The 19,262-nt window shown below is 37.0% G+C and overlaps 1 protein-coding gene across 2 annotated transcripts; it reads right to left on the reverse strand.

Annotated features, from left to right (window-relative positions):
- Positions 1-1,934: 1,934 nt before the first annotated feature.
- ptena (phosphatase and tensin homolog A) lies at positions 1,935-18,698 on the reverse strand. Of its 2 annotated transcripts, XM_051133424.1 has the most exons (10): positions 17,952-18,698; positions 14,575-14,659; positions 13,849-13,893; positions 13,720-13,763; positions 11,431-11,670; positions 11,158-11,298; positions 10,349-10,417; positions 6,483-6,649; positions 5,761-6,084; positions 1,935-3,043 (listed from the first exon to the last, which is right to left on the reverse strand). In XM_051133424.1, the coding sequence occupies exons 1-10, from the start codon at positions 18,034-18,036 to the stop codon at positions 2,858-2,860; spliced, it is 1,386 nt and encodes a 461-aa protein (XP_050989381.1). In that variant the 5' UTR covers positions 18,037-18,698; the 3' UTR covers positions 1,935-2,857. The 2 variants fall into 2 exon arrangements, with proteins under 2 accessions (XP_050989381.1, XP_050989382.1); XM_051133425.1 differs by lacking the exon at positions 10,349-10,417 and having other exon boundaries at positions 17,952-18,697.
- Between the last annotated feature and the right edge of the window lie 564 nt (positions 18,699-19,262).

Genomic DNA, 19,262 nt, shown 5'->3' on the forward strand with positions numbered 1-19,262 from the left:
TTTTCCTCCATGTCTAGGCGCTCTAATCTAATGACTGCAGAAAGCTACAGATATGCAGAGACAGCATTACGACTGGACAACTGCAGAACAGACTAGTCAGATTACCAATTCCCACAGCAACTATCAAGATTTTTTTTATCATCGTAATTAGAAGACTCAATTTTCATGACTTCCTATGAAGCACTAAGCCCTAAATAGCTGCTTGAACCAACATCTGCTTCAGACTACTGAAGTGCTGTGCCTAAACCCATCAGAGGGATTTGCATCATTTGTGTCAATCTAAAAATATCCTCATCAACCTGGAAATCCGATAGAAGTCGCCTATTTCAAATATGTAAAATAGGAATTATAGTAATAATTATATAGTGAAACGCATTCTACATTCCCAACTGAAGAAAGTTTAACAGCACAATCAGTAAGACAAAGGGAGAGAGAGCATCCAGCAAAGACCTTTGTGAAAAGAAAGCTTCAAATTAAGGAAAGACTCTCAAAAAGATGAAATCCTCATATAATGACAATTTCTGCCCAATTCTTGATAAGCAAGAATATATGATGTTAACTAATAGGTAGAAAATATTAAAATATCTAATGTATTTTAAATAGTTAAAATATTTGGGGTCAGTAAGATTTTTTTTTTTTTTAATTAATACTTTTATTGCATTAAATTGACCAAAAGTAACAGTTAATACTTTCACATTGTTACAAAATAGCATTTCAAATAAATGCAAAAAAAAACAAAAAAACAGTTTGCATAATCTTAAATAGCACTACTGTTTTCAACATGATTATTAAAAATGTTAGAAAGATTTCTGAAGGATCATGTGACACCAAAGACTGGTGTAATGGCCACTGAAAATTCAGCTTTGCCATGACTTAAAGTATTTAAAATATATCACATTTAAAATGTATTAACATAAAATAGGTATAGTAATATTTCGCAGTATTTCTGTTTTACTGTATTTTTAATCAAATAGACACAGCCTTGGTGAGCATAAGAGATTTCAAAAACATTTAAAAGTCTTACCGACCCCAAATGGCAGTGAGATTTTTGTAAACATTAACAAGTCATTTTAAATTCTGCAATTTAGGCATGACAACATTATAACGTACAGTATAATCTCCATATAACAAAAACAATTTTAGCGTTTTAAGGCTCAACTTGTTAGATGGCAAAGCTTGCAATGTAAAATAAGGGAGTGAGCATTAACTAAATATCTAATACTAAAATTGTAGGTGTGTGTGCCAGTTAAAAGTTTTTGAACAGTAAGTTGTTGTTTTTTTTAACTAGTCTCTTCTACTCACCAAGCCTGCATTTATTTGCTCAAAGTAGAGCAAAAACAGTAAAATTGTGAAATATTTTTACTATTTAAAATAACTTTCCTATTTGAATACATTTTTAAATTTTTATTTACTCCTGTGATTTCAAAGCTGAATTTTTATCATCATTACTCCAGTCACATGGTCCTCCAGAAATCATTCTAATATTCTGATTTGCTGCTCAAAAACATTTATTATTATTATGTTGAAAACAGCAGAGTAGAATTGTTTCAGGTTTCTTTGAAGAATAGAAAGTTCAGAAGAACAGCATTTATCTGAAATCTTTTGTAACATTATAAATGTCTTCACTTTTGATCAATTTAAAGCATCCTTGCTAAAAAGTATTCATTTCTATAATTTAGCTTTGATCACAGGAATAGTAAAAATATTTCATAATATTACTGCTTTTACTTTGCTTTAAATCAAATAAATACAGGCTTGGTGAGAAGAGACTTCTTTAAGAAAAAACATTACAAATCCTACTGTTCATAAACTTTTGACTGGTAGTGCATGTGTTTATTTGTGTATATATATAAAAATGGTATAATGCAATACAAACAATTATAGCTTGAAGTCTTGATACCAATTTACCTTTGTGAATTGATCTCAGACGACGGTTTAAGAGAGTTCTGACACTTCTGTTTTAATAAAAACACATCATATAGCATTTATTAAACATGGACACTGACTCCAATGACATGCACACCAATTTGTCCTTTAAATGTTGAGTGTTAACATTATTGCAAACACTGGTTCCCTGCGCTTTCATGTATTATATTTTTTATTATCTTAGGATAAAAAAGAAAAAAAATAAAGAAAAAAAACATCGACAATTACATGGGATGTCGTGTTTTTCTGCATAATTTATCGTTATACACAGTGGGGTGGGGGTGAGGGGGGGCGGGGTAGGTTGTGAGGCTGGGAAAAAGGAACGCTGGCACGCCGTAGTCTTTGTACAACAGCCTGAAGGACTACGTACACCAGCACACACCGCGCAGGAAGGGGTCAAAGGTCTTAGCGCCTGCGGACAGCACGAGAAGCATTCACAGTAAGGAGGGGAAGAGCGAGGGAGAGGGGGAGAGGGTGATTGCAGCACTGGCCTGGGTGAAGACAGGGAGAAGGAGAGTTGTGTGGTCTGCTCTACCTCTCCTCCCCTCCCCTCCCCTCTCCTCGCCTGATTGCCTAGATTTTAACGTCTTTGACACAAAAAAGGGATTTTATATACACAGAATAGCTACAGGACCCTCCCTCCCACCTCAGGCAACGGTGTTGTTATCCACACGAGAAATTCATCATAATCAAAATGTAGGAAAACAATATATTGGTCAGGATATTTTCCTCGTCTGCGATCGATGGCGTTCGACACAACTGTCCTCGAGCTCTTGGAGGGGTAGGGGAGGAAGGGTCCTTTTCTCTTCAGTTTATTTTCAAGTTTTCTCCTTTTTTTTTATTTCACTGGTGTTGGTTGGTTTGTCTTGTTTTTGTCCGGCACGTATTTGTTTGTGTATGTATGTATGTGTGTGTAGATGCCAAAAAGTGTTCAGACTTTTGTAATCTGTGCGTGCTGTTCCTCGTCAAAAGGTTCGTTTTCCGGGTCGGAATCAGTGGTGTCTGAATAGCGGTAGTGATCGGGTTCATTATCACTCACATCCGGAGTGACAGAAGTTGAAGTGCTCGCTTCCGAGTTTGAGGGTTCCTCCACGGTCTTGGTGAAGTACAACTTAACCTGACAGAGACAAAAGACAGAAGGTAGCATAAATAAGTGCTTTGCAGAACGCAAAATCAGACAGATTCTTAATGATTCCTCAATTCACTCAGAGTAGACTATTTTAAAAAATCATTGATTGCATTTTCCCCGTGTTGAGTAACCAGGAAAATACCGTAAGTGGCACTTTCCATGGATGAGAATCCATAAAATGCATTATTAGACCGTTTTACAAATATTAAACCCATTTCAAAATTATAATAAAACAATGCTATGAATTCACAAACACTATGACTCGATTAAATAAATATGCAATGCAGATTTAATATATGCTTGTAGGTTACGTATCGGAGTCTCAGAGCGGCTCAGTTCAAAGTAAATGCTGCTACACAAACTCTTATCATTTACATGTGTGAAGTGTCTCAAACTCCATCTCTGCATATTGTTGAGAGTTTAGATTTATTATAACGTTCATCTGGGAACGCAACGTGTGCCATTTTATCAGATTTGTAAGGTAAATTATTTATAACCCTATGCAAACACAGGAGAATACATCAAAATCTTTCTCAACTGTTCATCGCGATTTTAAAATAAAAGCTCAAACCCTCACTCTTGCGTTTACACGTCTTGATATCCACATATTCAAGAAATTACAGTGGCTGTATCATTTGCGTCATAAAGAAATAGCCAAATATTAAAGAATAAGTGGAAATTTGAATTAAATGTTGTTGGGTCAATATTAAACACTGATTAGATCATGCAGCAAAATATAAAAACAATCATCAGGCGGTTGGCGCCCTCTGCAGGCATTTGTTGTGTAATGTACGTTAGCTCTATTGTTTCTAATCCATTATGTATTTTAACAGTTTTGTTCAATAAAACCATATTATTACTTGCATTTGATACTTTATTTGAACTAATACATTGCTAATATACATGTGACCCTGGACCATAAAACCAGTCATAAGGGTAATTTTTTTGAAATGGAGGTTTATACATCTTTTGAAAGCTGAATAAATAAGCTTTCCATTGATGTATGTATAATGTCAGCATAGGACAATATTTGGTTGAGATGCATCTATTTGAAAGTCTGGAATCTGAGGGTGCAAAATCTAAATATTGAGAAAAATCACCTTTAAAGTTGTCCAAATGAAGTTCCTAGCAATGCATATTACTAATCAAAAATTAAATTTCGATATATTTACATGGTACGTGATCTTTACTAAATATCCTAATGATTTTTGGCATTAAAGAATTTTTTTTTTAAAGGCTACTGTTCACTTAGCCTTAAATTAATTATAATCAAGTTTGGGGTTGCTTCAATGTTTCTGAAAGAGGTCTCTTACGCTCTCCAAGACTGCATTTGTTTGATCCAATTTGGTAAAATCAATAACACTGTGAAACATTAAAATCTCAAATAACTGTTTTCTGTTCAAATATATTTAAAAGTGTAATTTATTCTTGAAGTTATTCTAATCTAATAAGCTGATCTAGTGCCAGAAATTTTTTTTTTTCTTTGTGTCAATGTTGAAAACAGCTGTGCTGCTTAATACTTTCATGGAAACTTTTTTTTAGGATCCTTGGATGAATATCAAGGTTTTTTTTAAAAAAAAGAAAGAATTTTTATATAACAACGCAAATGTCTTAACTATCACTTTTCATTAAGTTAATGCAGCCTTGCTACTAAAACACTGTTCTATAAAAAGTGTTATATGTCGAACGTCACCTGACCAAACCTGGAAAAACAGGTCTCATCGCTTCCGCTAGTCAGAGAACGTATTAATAGCAGTATTAAATAATGCCAATATCAATGGACTTTTAAGGTAATCAGTTAAATTAGATGTTTTTATTGTTGACATTTTAAAACTAATAAACTTTTATATATCAATCCTCATATGTGATGGACATTGGTTATGATCATCTTTAGTGTCTACTTTGAAGGCATCTAGAGTAACACAGGTTTACATTTAACGAGGCAAATGCAAAACACATGACCCGGAAGCAACGAGACCTATTTAGCAGAATACGGAAGTCTGTTGCTACCTATTGACCCCAAACTGTTGTCACACTACAAAACCTTAATAGTGTTTATATATACACATATATTGCAGTCAACCATGAGTCATTCAGTACAAAATAAGATACTGAGAGTAATATCTGGCCAGTAATATCTGGATCAGTGATCAACACCCTAAACCTAAGAGGAAATATAAAACCTGACTATGCTGTGCATGTACATCAGTTTAAACAAAAGTACTGAAGCTGCACGATTGAAATCAAAAACACATTCAATTACATTTTGACAAACATTATTGATTAGAATTGTGATTTAAACCCATACTGCTGAGTTCTCATATTTCTGTAATCTTATCTCCTGTCTCCAAATCAAGTCATGTTTTGCTGCCAGGAGAATGAGTTATTAACTTATTCATATATATGTAGAATATTAGAAGAGTACAATACAATAGTAATACATTTCTGTCAATGTTTTCACTTCCACACAACCCTTATTCCTAGACAGTTAAAATCCTTGAACCCTAATATTTTAATATGTTCTTCATTCAAAAACCGGTAGAATGCTGCTGTCTTTTCTGAGACATGGTTTCACGTCATTAGATTTGTATAACCCATAACCACCAAATATGAAATTATGCAAATGTAAAAACGCCAAGCTGGAGTGTTTTGCATATTTATGTTATATATAAATCCATTGTTCAGTGCCGAACGGTGTGCCTCACCTTGAAGTTGGGAGAGAAATATCGGTTAGCTTTGTCCTTGTTGGCCTTATCTAAGTCGTTCTTCGTTAAGGTCAGAATCAAGTAGTCTTTATCTCCATCCGCTACTCCAGCTCGCTCTCCACCCCTTTCTGCACCCTTTTCTCTTTCGAGTCCTGCCGCTGCGATCCCTCTCTCCTTCTCTCTTTCCCTCTCTGCCGGAGAGCTCTGGCTCTGAGAAGATAGGCTGTCCACGTCATTGACCACCGACCCATTCTCCACTTTCTCCCCAGCTTCCTCGGGACCCGGGATGAAGAACGTGTTTACCCAGAAATGGAACATTTTATCCTGCGAACACACATGAGCACACAGGAACGGTTTACATTTGGGCATTGGATGGCCATAAATAGCAAGTGTTTACAAACACAAATACACATTCCAACAACTGCACTTATAAACACATTTACATAGAGCAGAAACACAAACACACACAGAACAGACATGCTCTGTTGGAAGAAGAAAAAACTAAAATGAGGAAGCAAACGTATTTAGAACACACGCAAATGGACGTAGTAGCTGCTGAAGTAAAGACCAAAGACACAGAACAATAGGAAAACCACAAACCGCCTAAAGGCAACGTCTCCCTGCAGCCTTGGTAACGGGGTCAAGATCCTGCGATACGGCGTATCTGCGAGATTATGGCTTTGAGAAACGGGTCAGAGGTCGAAGTACACATGAGAACTTACCTTCTTCATCATCTTGCTCTGTTTGTGGAAGAATTCCACTTTGATGTCGCCACAAACCGGAAGAGGCTGAGGGAACTCAAAGATCATGTGCTTCTCTTCCCGCCGCGTGTGGGCTGGGTTTGACGTGTGGATCTTTACCTTCAACTGATACACGACGAACTGAGGGTCTGTTTGATAGAAAAGAGAGATGGGGAGAGTGAGAAAGAGAGGGAGATGGGGTGGAAGTGAAGAATGGTGGAAATAAATTCAGAAAGAGAATATAAAAGGTAAGCAAAAGCACTGTATTCAGCATAGAGGAAATAAAGAAAGATGTTAATTATAAAGGAGCCCACGCTGAGTGAAAAGACTCCACCCCCAGCTCTGACATCATCAGTCAAGGCAATGTCAGTGATTAGGAAAGGGGCTGATGCAAAGGGAGCGATGCATCCAAGAACAAGCACCCAGCTGCCCAACCCCTGCATGCACCCAGCACAGTCAGCATGGAACACTGGGAGGTTCTTCTTTTTAACAAGTACACTAGGTGTGCGGTATGACACTACGTTGTCACCCTATAGTTTGTTTTTCCATATACACACACTACTGTTCAAATGTTTCAAAAAAATTGTTATTCAAGTATGCATTAAACTGATTAGGTAAAGACTAGGTTTCATACTCTGACTAATTTAATTTCAAAAAAGTATCTTGATTTCCACAAAAATATTAAGCAGAACAACGGTTTTCAACATTAATAAATGTTTCTTGAGCACCAAACCAACATTTTAGAATGATTTCTGAAAGATCACTGCAAAACAATTAGTCGCGATTAATCGATTCAAAATAAAAGTGTTTACATACTATGTGTCTGTGTACCGTATATATGTATTATGTAAATACACACACACATATGTACACATTTTTAAATATCTGTATGTGTATGTAAACACTTGTATATAATTTATATTTTACATATAAATCTAACATATTTTTCCCTTAATATATACACATGTATGTTTGTGTATTTATATATACATAAATACAGTACACACGCACACATATAGTATATAAACAAACTTACTTTAAATTGATTAATTGCAACTAATCGTTTTGCAGCTTTACGTGACACTGGAGTTAGTGATGCACAATATCAACCGATTGGAATTGGCCGATAATGGCTTAAAATGTAAATATCGGCATCTGCCCAATATAGGACGGTCACTGATGATTATTATAGTAATTTAGTAATCTGTCGATTATTCTGATGATTAATTGAGTAATCGGATAATTATAATTAATATTCTTGTAGTAATAAAAACAGACCTAAGTGAACAATAGCCTTTAAAATGACTTAAATTACATGTATAATAGCAATGAGGCAGTAATAATCCATTCAAATAAAGTACCAAAAGCAAGTAATCCTATAGTTTTATTTACATAATACATTATGTACTATAAACAACAGAGTACATTACGCACTATAACAAATGACTGCAGAGGGCGCCAACGGCCAGACAATTGTTTTTACACTTAACTGCGCAATCTCCTCCTACTGACTAAACATTTAAGACAAATGTCCAATTAATCTTTAATATTTGGTCATTTCTTTATGATAGAAAAACTACAGCCACTGTAATTTTTTGAATATGTGGACATCAAAACATGTAAATGTATTTTAAAATTGCGATGAACAGTTAGCATATTGAGAAAGATCTTGATGTATTCTCCTGTGTTTGCATAGGTTTATAAATTATTTACCTTACAAGTATGATGAAAGTGTGTGTTGCGTTCTCAGATGAACGTTATAATAAACCCAAACTCACAACAATATGCATAGATGGAGTTCGAGATGCTCCACACATGTAAATGATAACAGTTTGTATGGAGAAGCATTTACCGTGAACAGAGCCGCTCTGAGATGCACGTGCATAACCTACACGCATGTAAATAATTAAAGTGCATATATGTAATCTGCATCACATATATTTAATTGAATTGTAACGTTTGCAAATTCTTAATAGCATTATGCTTTATTATGATTTTAAAATGGGCTTAATGTGTGGAATGCGCCACTTCCGGTACTTTGCCGATTACTCGACATGGGCAAAATCGAGGATTTTTAAAAATCAAATACTCTAACAGAAATAAGGAATTGTTGCAGCCCTAGCCCGATATGAAAAAAAAATACTGATAAGCCTTGCCAATACAATGAATAGCTCATATCACATACTTGTGGTGTGTTAGTGGTAAGATCACCCTACTTTTTATTTTAGAGGCGCTATAGGCCTACTTGTAATAAAATTAAAGTAAAATACACAAATAACAATAAGATTGTGTTTATGATTAAATAAAGCAGTAACTGGTGTCATAAAATCATGACTATGATTTGATTTATAGGTCAGAAGCTATAGCTTACATGAATGGAAAAAAACAAAAACAAAAAAAACATGACACTTGTAAATCAAATAAATCTGTATATATAAAATTATTCATTAATGTGTAATATGTTGAGGGTTTTTTTCAACTGGATTATGAAAACAAATACAAGGAGATATAAAGGATTTATTTACACAGCTTTTTTGCTTTAGACCATATACAAATGTTAAATCCAAGAAATAAATTGTTAAGGTTACCACTTCATCTGTCTGAGGAAAAAGAAAAATGCAGTGATTGATTTTATAGTTGATTTAGGGTTATTTTCAAAGCTTTTAATGTACTCTCATTCTAAAACAATTTTGTAAGTAAAAGTAAGTTTTTGTTAAAAATAAGCCAAATTAAAAATAATTTGTTTATAATCTCTGCACAGGAGTGAATTGGTGTTGTTTCAAAACAAAAGGAAATATATCAGCATTGACATCGGCCAAAATTATCAGCATATCGGCAGAAATTTTATATTGTGCATCCCTAACTGGAGTAATGGTTGCTGAAAATTCAGCTTTGCCATTACAATAATAAACAAAAAACTACTTGAAATGTTATAATATTTCACAATATTACTGTTCTTACTGTATTTTTGAATAACATTTTTAAATTTATTTTTTTAAATAAATGCAGCCGTGGTGAGCACAAGAGAATTTTCACAAACTTTTAACTAGGTAACTAACCAGTAGTACATATATAACATTGTAAGAAATTAAATTAATAATAAATGTAATTATAAAATACTATATTGACTAGTGCTGTCAAACTGATTAAATCGCAATTAACTGCAACCAAAATGAATCTGTTTGCATAATGTGTACATTCATATATGTAAACACATGTATATTTAAGAAATATTTACATGTATATATACACACTCATATATAAATATGATTTATATTATATATAAATTGCATATATTTCTTAACTATATCAACGTATGTATGTGTACTCATATATACAAGTGAATATACACAGTACACACACACACATACTGTAAACAAACTTTTCATTTGGATGCAGTTAATCACGATTAATCGATTTGACAGCACTAATATTTTTTTTAAGGCTGTAATACATTTGACAGCTTGAAATACTTACTTCACCAATAATATTTAAGTACACACCATTACCATAACATTATTTATACCATGATATGAAATTTAGGTCATACCGCCCACTTAATGCACAGCAAATTTATTCAGTGACTTGATTCATTTAGAATTCTATCATTATAATTAACTGCCATTTTTTGTTCTTGCTGAAAAAAGAACAGAAGAATCTCTAAGGGTTTTAGAGCAGATAAAATATTTAGGAGTTGTTTTTAACTTCATGTTTCTGGGCTCCTGCCTGAAAGAGACTAGAAGCAACAAATGCTGTACTGAACTGCACTGAATGCAGTACAGGGCAGGGCCTCTCTGACATTTGAAGACGATTCCCTTAACAGTAGTAGTAAAGTAATGCCGTTTTACCCCAGTGCCAGTTGCCTTTCTTGAAGCCCTGGGGATTCACCTCACTCCTGTTTTTAACAGTATTGTCCCCTTAGAGAGAGAGAAGGAAGTTAAAACACCACCACCATCAGCCTGGCCAAGAGCTCGGCTGCACCGCACTGGCCCTGGCATGACAGCTACCTCACACAACCACACACACACACACACACACACACACACACATGGTCTGGAGCTCTGGAGTCTACCTCTGAATCATGGGAGTTTCTGAGACTGACTCTGCACTTTTAGTTCCAATTTCGATACATGAAGAACTTCCCAAAAACGGGAGTGATGTAGGGTGCAGTTCGGGTTGGCGTTCAGCCTGGCTGTGGCGCACAGATCCACGAACGTGAACAAAACATGAACTAGCACACTATGCACGAATGGGGGGAGGGGAGGACAGAGGGCGCGATTGGTGATGTCATTATACGCGAGACTGTGTTGTGGGCTGCAGGAGCTGATATGTCAGAACAGAGCCCTCAAGGGAAATTTTTAAAGAAAAGAAAACAGGAACAGAGAAAGACAGTGTACCCATGAGTGTTAGAGTGTTAGGGACATAGCCAAAAGATGTGGTACAGGGTTAAAATGACAAACACAACAGCAGCTCCTTGTGAGTGTGACCACAACCCCACATGACAGCGTAACACTTTCAAAACATCACAGGCATTTATATGTAGAACACACATACAAACATGCTTTTACAACCATTCTGCTACACAACATGATTCCAAAAAGCTGAACTGCAACACATCGTCAGGTTAAAAACAAGGTTAAAGGAGAGTAAAACTTACTGCAGGTGCCCCCACTGAACATGGGCAGAGTTTGGAACACCATTTTATGGAACAAGAGAGCGATGGGTTTATATTCCAGCTTGTTCTTCAGCAGGTAGCTGTAGTAATACACATACCTGCGCTGGCTGGGAATGGTAACCCCCCTGAAAAAGAAAACAGAAAATGGCTTAGTGATCCATTAAAACTTGAGAAATTTAAAATAGCCGCGATACCTCTTCTTCGAAACAACAGAAGTTCCAAATCAGAAATAGAATGCAGAACCAAACAGTCGTACCTTTTTATCCCTGGTCCTGACTTCCCCATAAAAGTCCAGTGCTTCTTGTGCCTCTGAAAACTTCTTGCGATGCAACAGGTAGGCGCATATCATGACCCCCGTGCGGCCTTTCCCTGCCTTGCAGTGGATGGCCGCCACATGGTTCTCGTCCTCGGACAGCCACTGGTCGAGATCCTCGCAGAAGGGCTTTATTAATTCCAACTGTGGCGGGTTATGGTCCTCGAAGGGATACTGAGCCACTAAAGACAAAAAGATTTACGATTTAGTACTGAGGGGATTTTAAAAATCACCTATACAGTGCTTCTAAGTAGGACAGAGAATGTGATCAAGAATACACCCAAATTGACATTATGAAATACTGTCATTAGGGGTTGGTGGTATACCAGTAGACTAACCAGTCAAAATGTGTATATCACAGTTACACGCTCACGTGTCATTGCTATGCGGTCATGAAAACGCATTGTTTGCATGTATTTTTAAGCTCTGTGGTTTAAAAACAAGTGATTTTAAGCCACTGAAATGCAATCAGCAGCGAAAGCAAACTCATTTCACTGTACGAGAGCCCGTTATAATCAGAGTCAGTGTTACACACAAACTTTTTGTGTCAAAAAGCCCATCTTTGCAAGTATCTTCTTAAACAGTAATTTAGGTCTTAAGTGAAAGCAAACAGCTGAGAAAGAAAACACACGTGTAACAGTATACTGGATCCAGGTAGCTCTTAAAGTGACTGTCTAATATTCCTGCTGTCTGTCATTCATATTAATCAAACAACAAAAAAGAAAATCTCTCACTGCTCTTGACTAAATCACTTTCGTAACTTTAATAAGAAATATTTAATTTACACGGTTAAGTATATGCAGTGTTTTTATACACTTGGTTACTTCATACAATGTATGTAGCATTTCTAATTTGTTCTAGTGTAGTGGTTTCGTTCTACTGCTTGTAATTAGTTTCTTATTCTAGGGTGTGCTCACACTTGTCATGTTTGGATCGATTAAAATGTTCTCTGGTGCAGTTGCTCTGTTAGTGTGGTTCATTTGAGTAAGTGTGAACGCTGCCATCTGAACCCTGGTGCACACCAAACAAGCGGACCGAGAATGCTAATAAGATGGGTCTCGTTCCGCTTCCAAATGAACTCTGGTGCGGTTTGAATTAAATATGAACACGACACAGACCAAAGACTTCTAAACTAACCAAATACAGGAAATAATGACAAGAGAAGCAAAACTAAATATAGCATGACACATCATTAGCGTGAAAAAAAATTACTCATATCATGAATTAATATTTTGGACGTATCAGTCCCACCCCTAACTGACATGTAATACTACACATATAAATAGGCAAACAAACAAGAAAGCAAGACACTCTGCTGGCATCTGAAAAATTTTGCTCGCCGTTGCGGGGTTGGGACAAGATGTTAGACAACTTGTTTTGAAGTAGGTGTTGATGAACAATTATTTGGTATGCTTTTTGTAGCCTTGTTTCACTCATACTTTAAAGGTGATCCATAGGGTAAAAAAAAAAAAAAAGGTTAAAAATATTAACTTTCAATACATATTAAAATAATACCGTTATTGTGAATTCTTTTTGCAACAATAATCATGTCATGAAAATCTGGTATTGTGACAGCGCTGATCACTAACTGAAATGGACATCAAAAAAGTTGCTTTTTGTGTTTTTAAATAAACAGCAGAAAAGTTCCCGCAATTCAAAAAAAAAAAAAAAAAAAAAAAAAAAAAAAAAAAAAAACTGTGATGAGCACAAAACTCATTACTAGAAGCTAAAGCTGAACAACAATTTCCCATCAATAATCATCAACAACAAACCATCTCATCGAACAACTGAAGCAGACACTCAAATCAGTTATACACAATGTGTGCTGTTAACAAAGCAAATGTTAACATGTGCCACCCTTCAGCTCTTTTAAAATCCTGCATCATAGTCTAATTTAAAAAAAAAAAATCTGTGCTATCATACACAAGGCTATTTTCAATCAACTCTGACCACCCATAATCTGTAGACTGGCTATGATTAGCAACTAGCATCGACTCCTCTAGAATGCAAATCTGGGCAAAAGTTGTGTAGCATATCACAGCCTTAAAAACGGAATCGCTTTACGTCAGCTAAAAGAAAAAAGCGTATATCTTTCATTCAAATTAAGGAGAGATTGCATAAAGTGCTTATGTTATCACTACTATTCAAAGAAAAAAAAAAAAAAAAAACCCTGAGGGCTCCAGTTCAAAAATTAAAATGTAATATTATAAAATGAAATTTGATGTACTTACCCCTACAATTGAATTTGGATGCGTCGTAGTGTCGTTCAGCACATCTGAAAGGAAAAGCACAGCTGTGAGCACCCAATATTCTTACAATACTCACTTATAACGTGTGCTTAAATATAACCAAATACTTACAGATTATATATTTTATAATGATTTTTATGCTTGGAATCGAGAAACCTGGAAAGAAAACAAAAACATGTGAGAAAGACTGAAATTACAGCAATTTCTTTTGGAGACTGTGATTGACAACATTTATTTCTAACAGAAGTGGACAGTTCACCCAAAAATGAAAATTCTGCCATTAATTAATAAGCCCATAAGACCTTTGTTCATCTTCACAACACAAATTACGATGTTTTTGGTGAAATCAGAGAGCTTTCTGGCACTGCATAGACAGCAACACAACTACCACGTTCAAGGCCTAGAAAGGTAGTAAGGACATCGATAAAATAGTCCACGTGACATCAACGGTTCAACCTTAATTTTACGAAGCCAGGAGAATATTTTTTGTGCACGTTGAAGACTGACATAAAAGAGAAGAAATTGTTAAAGTCCTTTTGTTTTCTTTGCACACAAAAAGTATCATTCATAACACTGATGTCACATGGACTATTTTAACAATGTACTTTCTACCTTTCTGGTCCCTGAACGTGGTAGTTACATTGCTGTCTATGCAGGGTCAAAAAGCTCTCGGATTTCATCAAAATGTCTTAATTTGTATTCTGGAGATGAACAAAGGTCTTACTGGCTTGGAACAACATGAGGGTGAGTAATTATGACAGAATTTTCATTTTTGGGTGAACTAACCCATTAAGAAAACAGTGGAATGAACTAGGTTTTTTTTTAAACTGGACTTACCGAACTACATCATCTATATTATTTCTGTATACGCCCTCTAAGCGCTCTGCTGGGAAGCCCATGGCAATTATATTTGGATAGATGTCTGATATGCTTGTTAAGGAAAAAAAAAAGGTGACTGTACAACACTTCACAAGACTTAAGTTAAAATTATAATCTCAAGGAACAGTTCACCCAAAAGTGACACGAAAGAAAAAGATGATGAATATCAAAAAGATGTCAACACATTTCACAGCAACAGAAACAAGGGGGAAAAAATGCTGTATTAATGCAGTCGGTCTGTAGTTCAGAAAGCTTATAGTTTACTCAAAACTTCAAAATCAACAAGGAGAAAACAAAAGCAAAACTTGTGATACCAAAGCTCAGCTGTCTGTAAAGTATAAATGTCACAGTCTCACCATCATTATGCATTGACCTTTTAGCAAACCATCAGACCGTAGGCACAGGAGTGTCTGCACTTTCCACCTACGCAAACCAGGTCAAACAGCTTCACAATCCTTACCTACACCAACCAGGTCAAAGGTCACCAAGCAGCCACTGTGCTCAAATGCAACTCGCACTTAATCATGCAGCTTTCTGACACGGCAAGACAATGCAGTCTCATTCTCGTCTGTTCTTTAATTTCTCACTTCCCTCACTCGCTGTGCATCTCCAGGCATTTCTACTGTACGCTCACGCTCCCATGATGTGAGCAGACTCTGGGGGAGGTTCACACCTCGACCACAACACGGTGGAGAAATAAGGAGAGAAGCAGGGCTTCTCTGTTCTGTTCATTTCCTGTCGTACGCTGTCAGAATAGAAAGCCAGAAGCTTTTTAATTGGATGAGTCACGCTTATTTTTAGCCCAATTCCTTTAAAACGGTTAGCGACTCATACATCATAACTACTGTTAAAGAAAAACTAAAACACTAAAATAGTTGGAGTTCAAACCAATATACAAACCACACTGGAACAGAAAAAAGAAGCAAAAGATGGGTGAACTGTACTGTACACGTACAAGGTGAGTGTATTGTACAAGGAAATGGAAAGTGTCACGTTTTAAGGTTATCGCATCTCAAAATAAGACTGATGGCGAGCAAAGCGTTTACAAGATTGTCTAACAGGTAACTGCAACAGATTCTTATGTTTAACAAGCTTTGGAAACACCTCCAAAAAGGTGAATTCCACAGCTAAAAACACAAAATAAAAGATGCAAAAAAATTATAGTACTAATATATTGTGCATCCCTACATAACCATAGTAAGGTTGCATGTGTTTCAGCAATGACGTTTACTGTCTCATGCACGTTTTATGTAAGTAAAGATGGAATGTCAATGTGAATAAAATGTACAATCAATCAAGGCACGTTCTTCACGTGCAAGTAACATGTAGCACAGACAAGAGAACAAGGCATCTGCATTGCATCCTTCTCCTTCATGAGCTGCTAAAGCAATATCTTAATGTCAGCCGTGCAATGTACACACAAAGTCACACTGATAGAGCCAGCGGTTTCAACATGTAAACCATTTCCACCCAGAATGCTACAACACCCTCCACCCTTCCGAACACAGCAGTATAAAAGCATATTAAAATGACACTTAAACCACACACACAGTCTAAAAAAAAATCTCAGAAATCAAGCAGAGGCGAAAGAAAGCGAAGCTGCGACTTTTGAAAACACAAATGATACAGAAGCAACAGAGAATACGCTCATTTAAATAAATAGCTCTGATGAAACGACTGAGGCAATAAAAATATGCCGCTCTGACAGCTTGTATGACATTTGACCTTTCCCAGCATGCTCAGCACGCCAATAGTGAGATTTACTGCAGCGGGGGAAAAGGCAATGGTGGGCAACCATGACCATCACAGAGTTTAACAACGATCAGCTGGAGATTTTAAATGCGACAGATTACTCTTTTACTTGACATCTCATTCCATTTAAACATTCCTGTCCAAGACAATAGCAGTTCATTTACTGTCAAACACCTGACCTGACACACTTCCTCAAATCTACAAGGCTTAGCAGCAAAGTCGAACCGCTTGTCGGTGCAAAAAACTGCACGAGAACAATCACATCTGTTTTATTCTCCGAATCGTTAAAGTTAGAAAGTCCTCAAAACTTACCTACATTCCCCTGCACTAACACTGTTTGCACACAAGGCTAGATTGTTAAAACAAAAGGCTGTCTGATTTTGGCCAGATGAAAATGAGGAAGAGGTCTAAATGCTGAGAGCAAATGAAGATCTATCATAATTCCTCTAACAGTCACAATGAGTTCACAATCAACAGGGAATTTCCACCAAACTTCTGTTTTTCTGTGCATGTGAACGCGTATGAACAATAAAATATTCCTTTTGTTTTATGGATTAATAATACATCGACGTCTAGGCCAAGCTGATTAATCAGATGACATTTGGACATTTTGAGTCAGTTCAGTTTTGTCAGATCATAATTCGAATGTCAAATGATAATCATTTCTGTTTTCAAAGTTTTAATGAATTATGTGTGAAATTAGTTCATGTGCGCCTTATCAATATACATCAGCCACTAACCAATGTGCTCTCAATATAGTGTTTTCAATAGCTGATATTGGTCAACCACTATTAAAGATACAATACATAAAATGTTCATCTTTCGGACATCAGAATCATTAATACAATTTATCATTTGCCCAAAGCGTTTGAACTTGACATGATTAAATAATTACCATTTTGATAGGCTAAAGAGGTTTGATGTTTCCTTGCAACATGTACGAAGCTGGAACTTCTATAGAGTCACAGGGCGTCCCAGCCAGCTCATCTCTCCACAAGTGTGTTTGGAAATCAATTGATTCAAAGATTTCTAAGAATAGCCAGGTTAGAACACACTCTACACTGCATTATCCATTAAGTTCACTGAATAGACCTCTCATGTCTTTACGTGATCAATAGTACTGTCATTAGCTAGTAGAAGAAATCACGGATTTGTCAATGCACACCGATTTGCTCAATCTCTTCAGCAAACTGCTGTCATTATAGAAGCTGTCAAACAGCAAAACACACGGATGCTCAACAAAATGACAGGCCATCCCATACTGTATTTAAAAACTGGCAGTCTGGAAAAAGACTGTCAGCCATTACAGCCATGTAGCTGTCAAACCATATATCTGCATCCTACAAGATAGGTTAAAAACGATATTTCATTATTAAGGCAGTAAGAGCGTCATGACTAAGCATTTCGAAAAAGGTTTTGCCTAACATATACAAAGACATTAAAAGGAGGAAGCCATGTCGGGAAAGCATACCATCATTCTCACAAAGCCTTGTCGTTTACATGGATATGACACACATATATAACACAAAACGTATAGAAAGAAAATAGAAAGTAGCTTAGACAGTAAATATGAGTAAGGATACAAGTTAAGTCCAAATCGAACCCATCCTCTTGATAGCGCCTCTTATTCCGACTGACTATTTCTTTAATTTTTGCAGTCATTGCCATGACAGCAGTTCAAAACACTTCGGTTTTATTCCGTTTTTTGTTAGAAAGGGGGTTGTGTTTGCTCGGAATGGCTCTGTGCCTCTCTGTTTGTGTATGTGTATGCGCAGCGGGCCGGATTACAGCTTCTCGCAGACGGGCCTCTATCCGCTCCGGCGCAGCAGGCCCGACTCTCCCGGTCCCGATCGCTCAGTCCTCCGAGCTGGTGAAAAGGTCCTCCGATCCCGCGGCCCGGTCAAACCGGAACGCATTCGATATAATAACAACAATAGCAAGGCAGAAGTCTGTGTGTCCGGCGTGCGCGCCGTGATCAGGTCCAGAGAGAGGAGCGAATCCTCTCCATCTCCGCGGGAAGAAGAAAACACACAGGCGAGCCTTTCCCGACTAGCATCGCCCGCTAGCCACCACTGCTAAACCCCCCCCTCAAAACCCTCCTAACGAATGATCATCGTCGTCGCTGGATGGCCAAGTTGGTTCCGTGAAAAACGACAACTGACAGTCTCCACCTGAGCTGTGTGTTAGATATGCGACGGTAGCCTTTGGAGAAGCGTGAAGAAGTGCGGTTTATCGGCGGGACTCATCTCTCCTCAGGGCGCTCCGCAGCTCCGCTCTCAAACTGCCATCATGGCTTCCCACGGAGGAAAAAAGAACGTAAATCCGGCACCTTTACCCAGAGAGAAAAAACATATCTCGCCGCCAGGAGGAGAACTAGTGCGCGGACGCGTGCCGTTTAGTCTTTGAAATAAGCCAAACGAGCAGTCGCTTTGAAAAATATCAGCTGAAGAAAAAAAGTTAAAAACCACAACACGCTGTGTGGAAGCGAAACGAGCTGAGTTTCAAAGCGCAGCGGTGATAAAGCGACATTCGAGTTGAAGGGCGGAAGGATATGAATGTGAGGATGTACGCAGTGCTTCTCCCTGTCAGAGCGGTCACGTGCGCGCACGGTGTCGGTACATTGTTTCGTTCCGTGCAGAGCGCTGGTCTCACCCCCACATACATCCAATAGAGTGAGTAACCTATATTTTCCTAGATGATTTTACAGCGGAGTCTGTGGGCCTCCGGGGTCCCTGATGGTACTCCAGGGGTCCACGGAGAAGATATATATAAAACATATAATTTTATTGCATTCTCATTTAATTTATAACTATGAGCTCATTTCTAACCTAATGCAGTGGTTCTCAATCCTTTTTAAGGATATGGATTTTTAAAATGAATGTTTTATTAACAAT

Source organism: Labeo rohita, chromosome 17 (assembly GCF_022985175.1).
Source record: "Labeo rohita strain BAU-BD-2019 chromosome 17, IGBB_LRoh.1.0, whole genome shotgun sequence".
NCBI classification, from domain to species: domain Eukaryota; kingdom Metazoa; phylum Chordata; class Actinopteri; order Cypriniformes; family Cyprinidae; genus Labeo; species Labeo rohita.

Excerpts from the sequence above, each read along its gene's own strand:
- ptena (XM_051133424.1), bottom strand. The coding sequence starts at position 18,036 with ATGGCAATGACTGCAAAAATTAAAGAAATAGTCAGTCGGAATAAGAGG. Across the intron at positions 13,894-14,574 it reads AATATAGATGATGTAGTTCG|GTTTCTCGATTCCAAGCATA; the intron begins GTAAGTCCAGTT and ends TTTTCTTTCCAG. Across the intron at positions 11,299-11,430 it reads CAGGACCAGGGATAAAAAGG|GGGTTACCATTCCCAGCCAG; the intron begins TACGACTGTTTG and ends TCTTTTTCAGGG.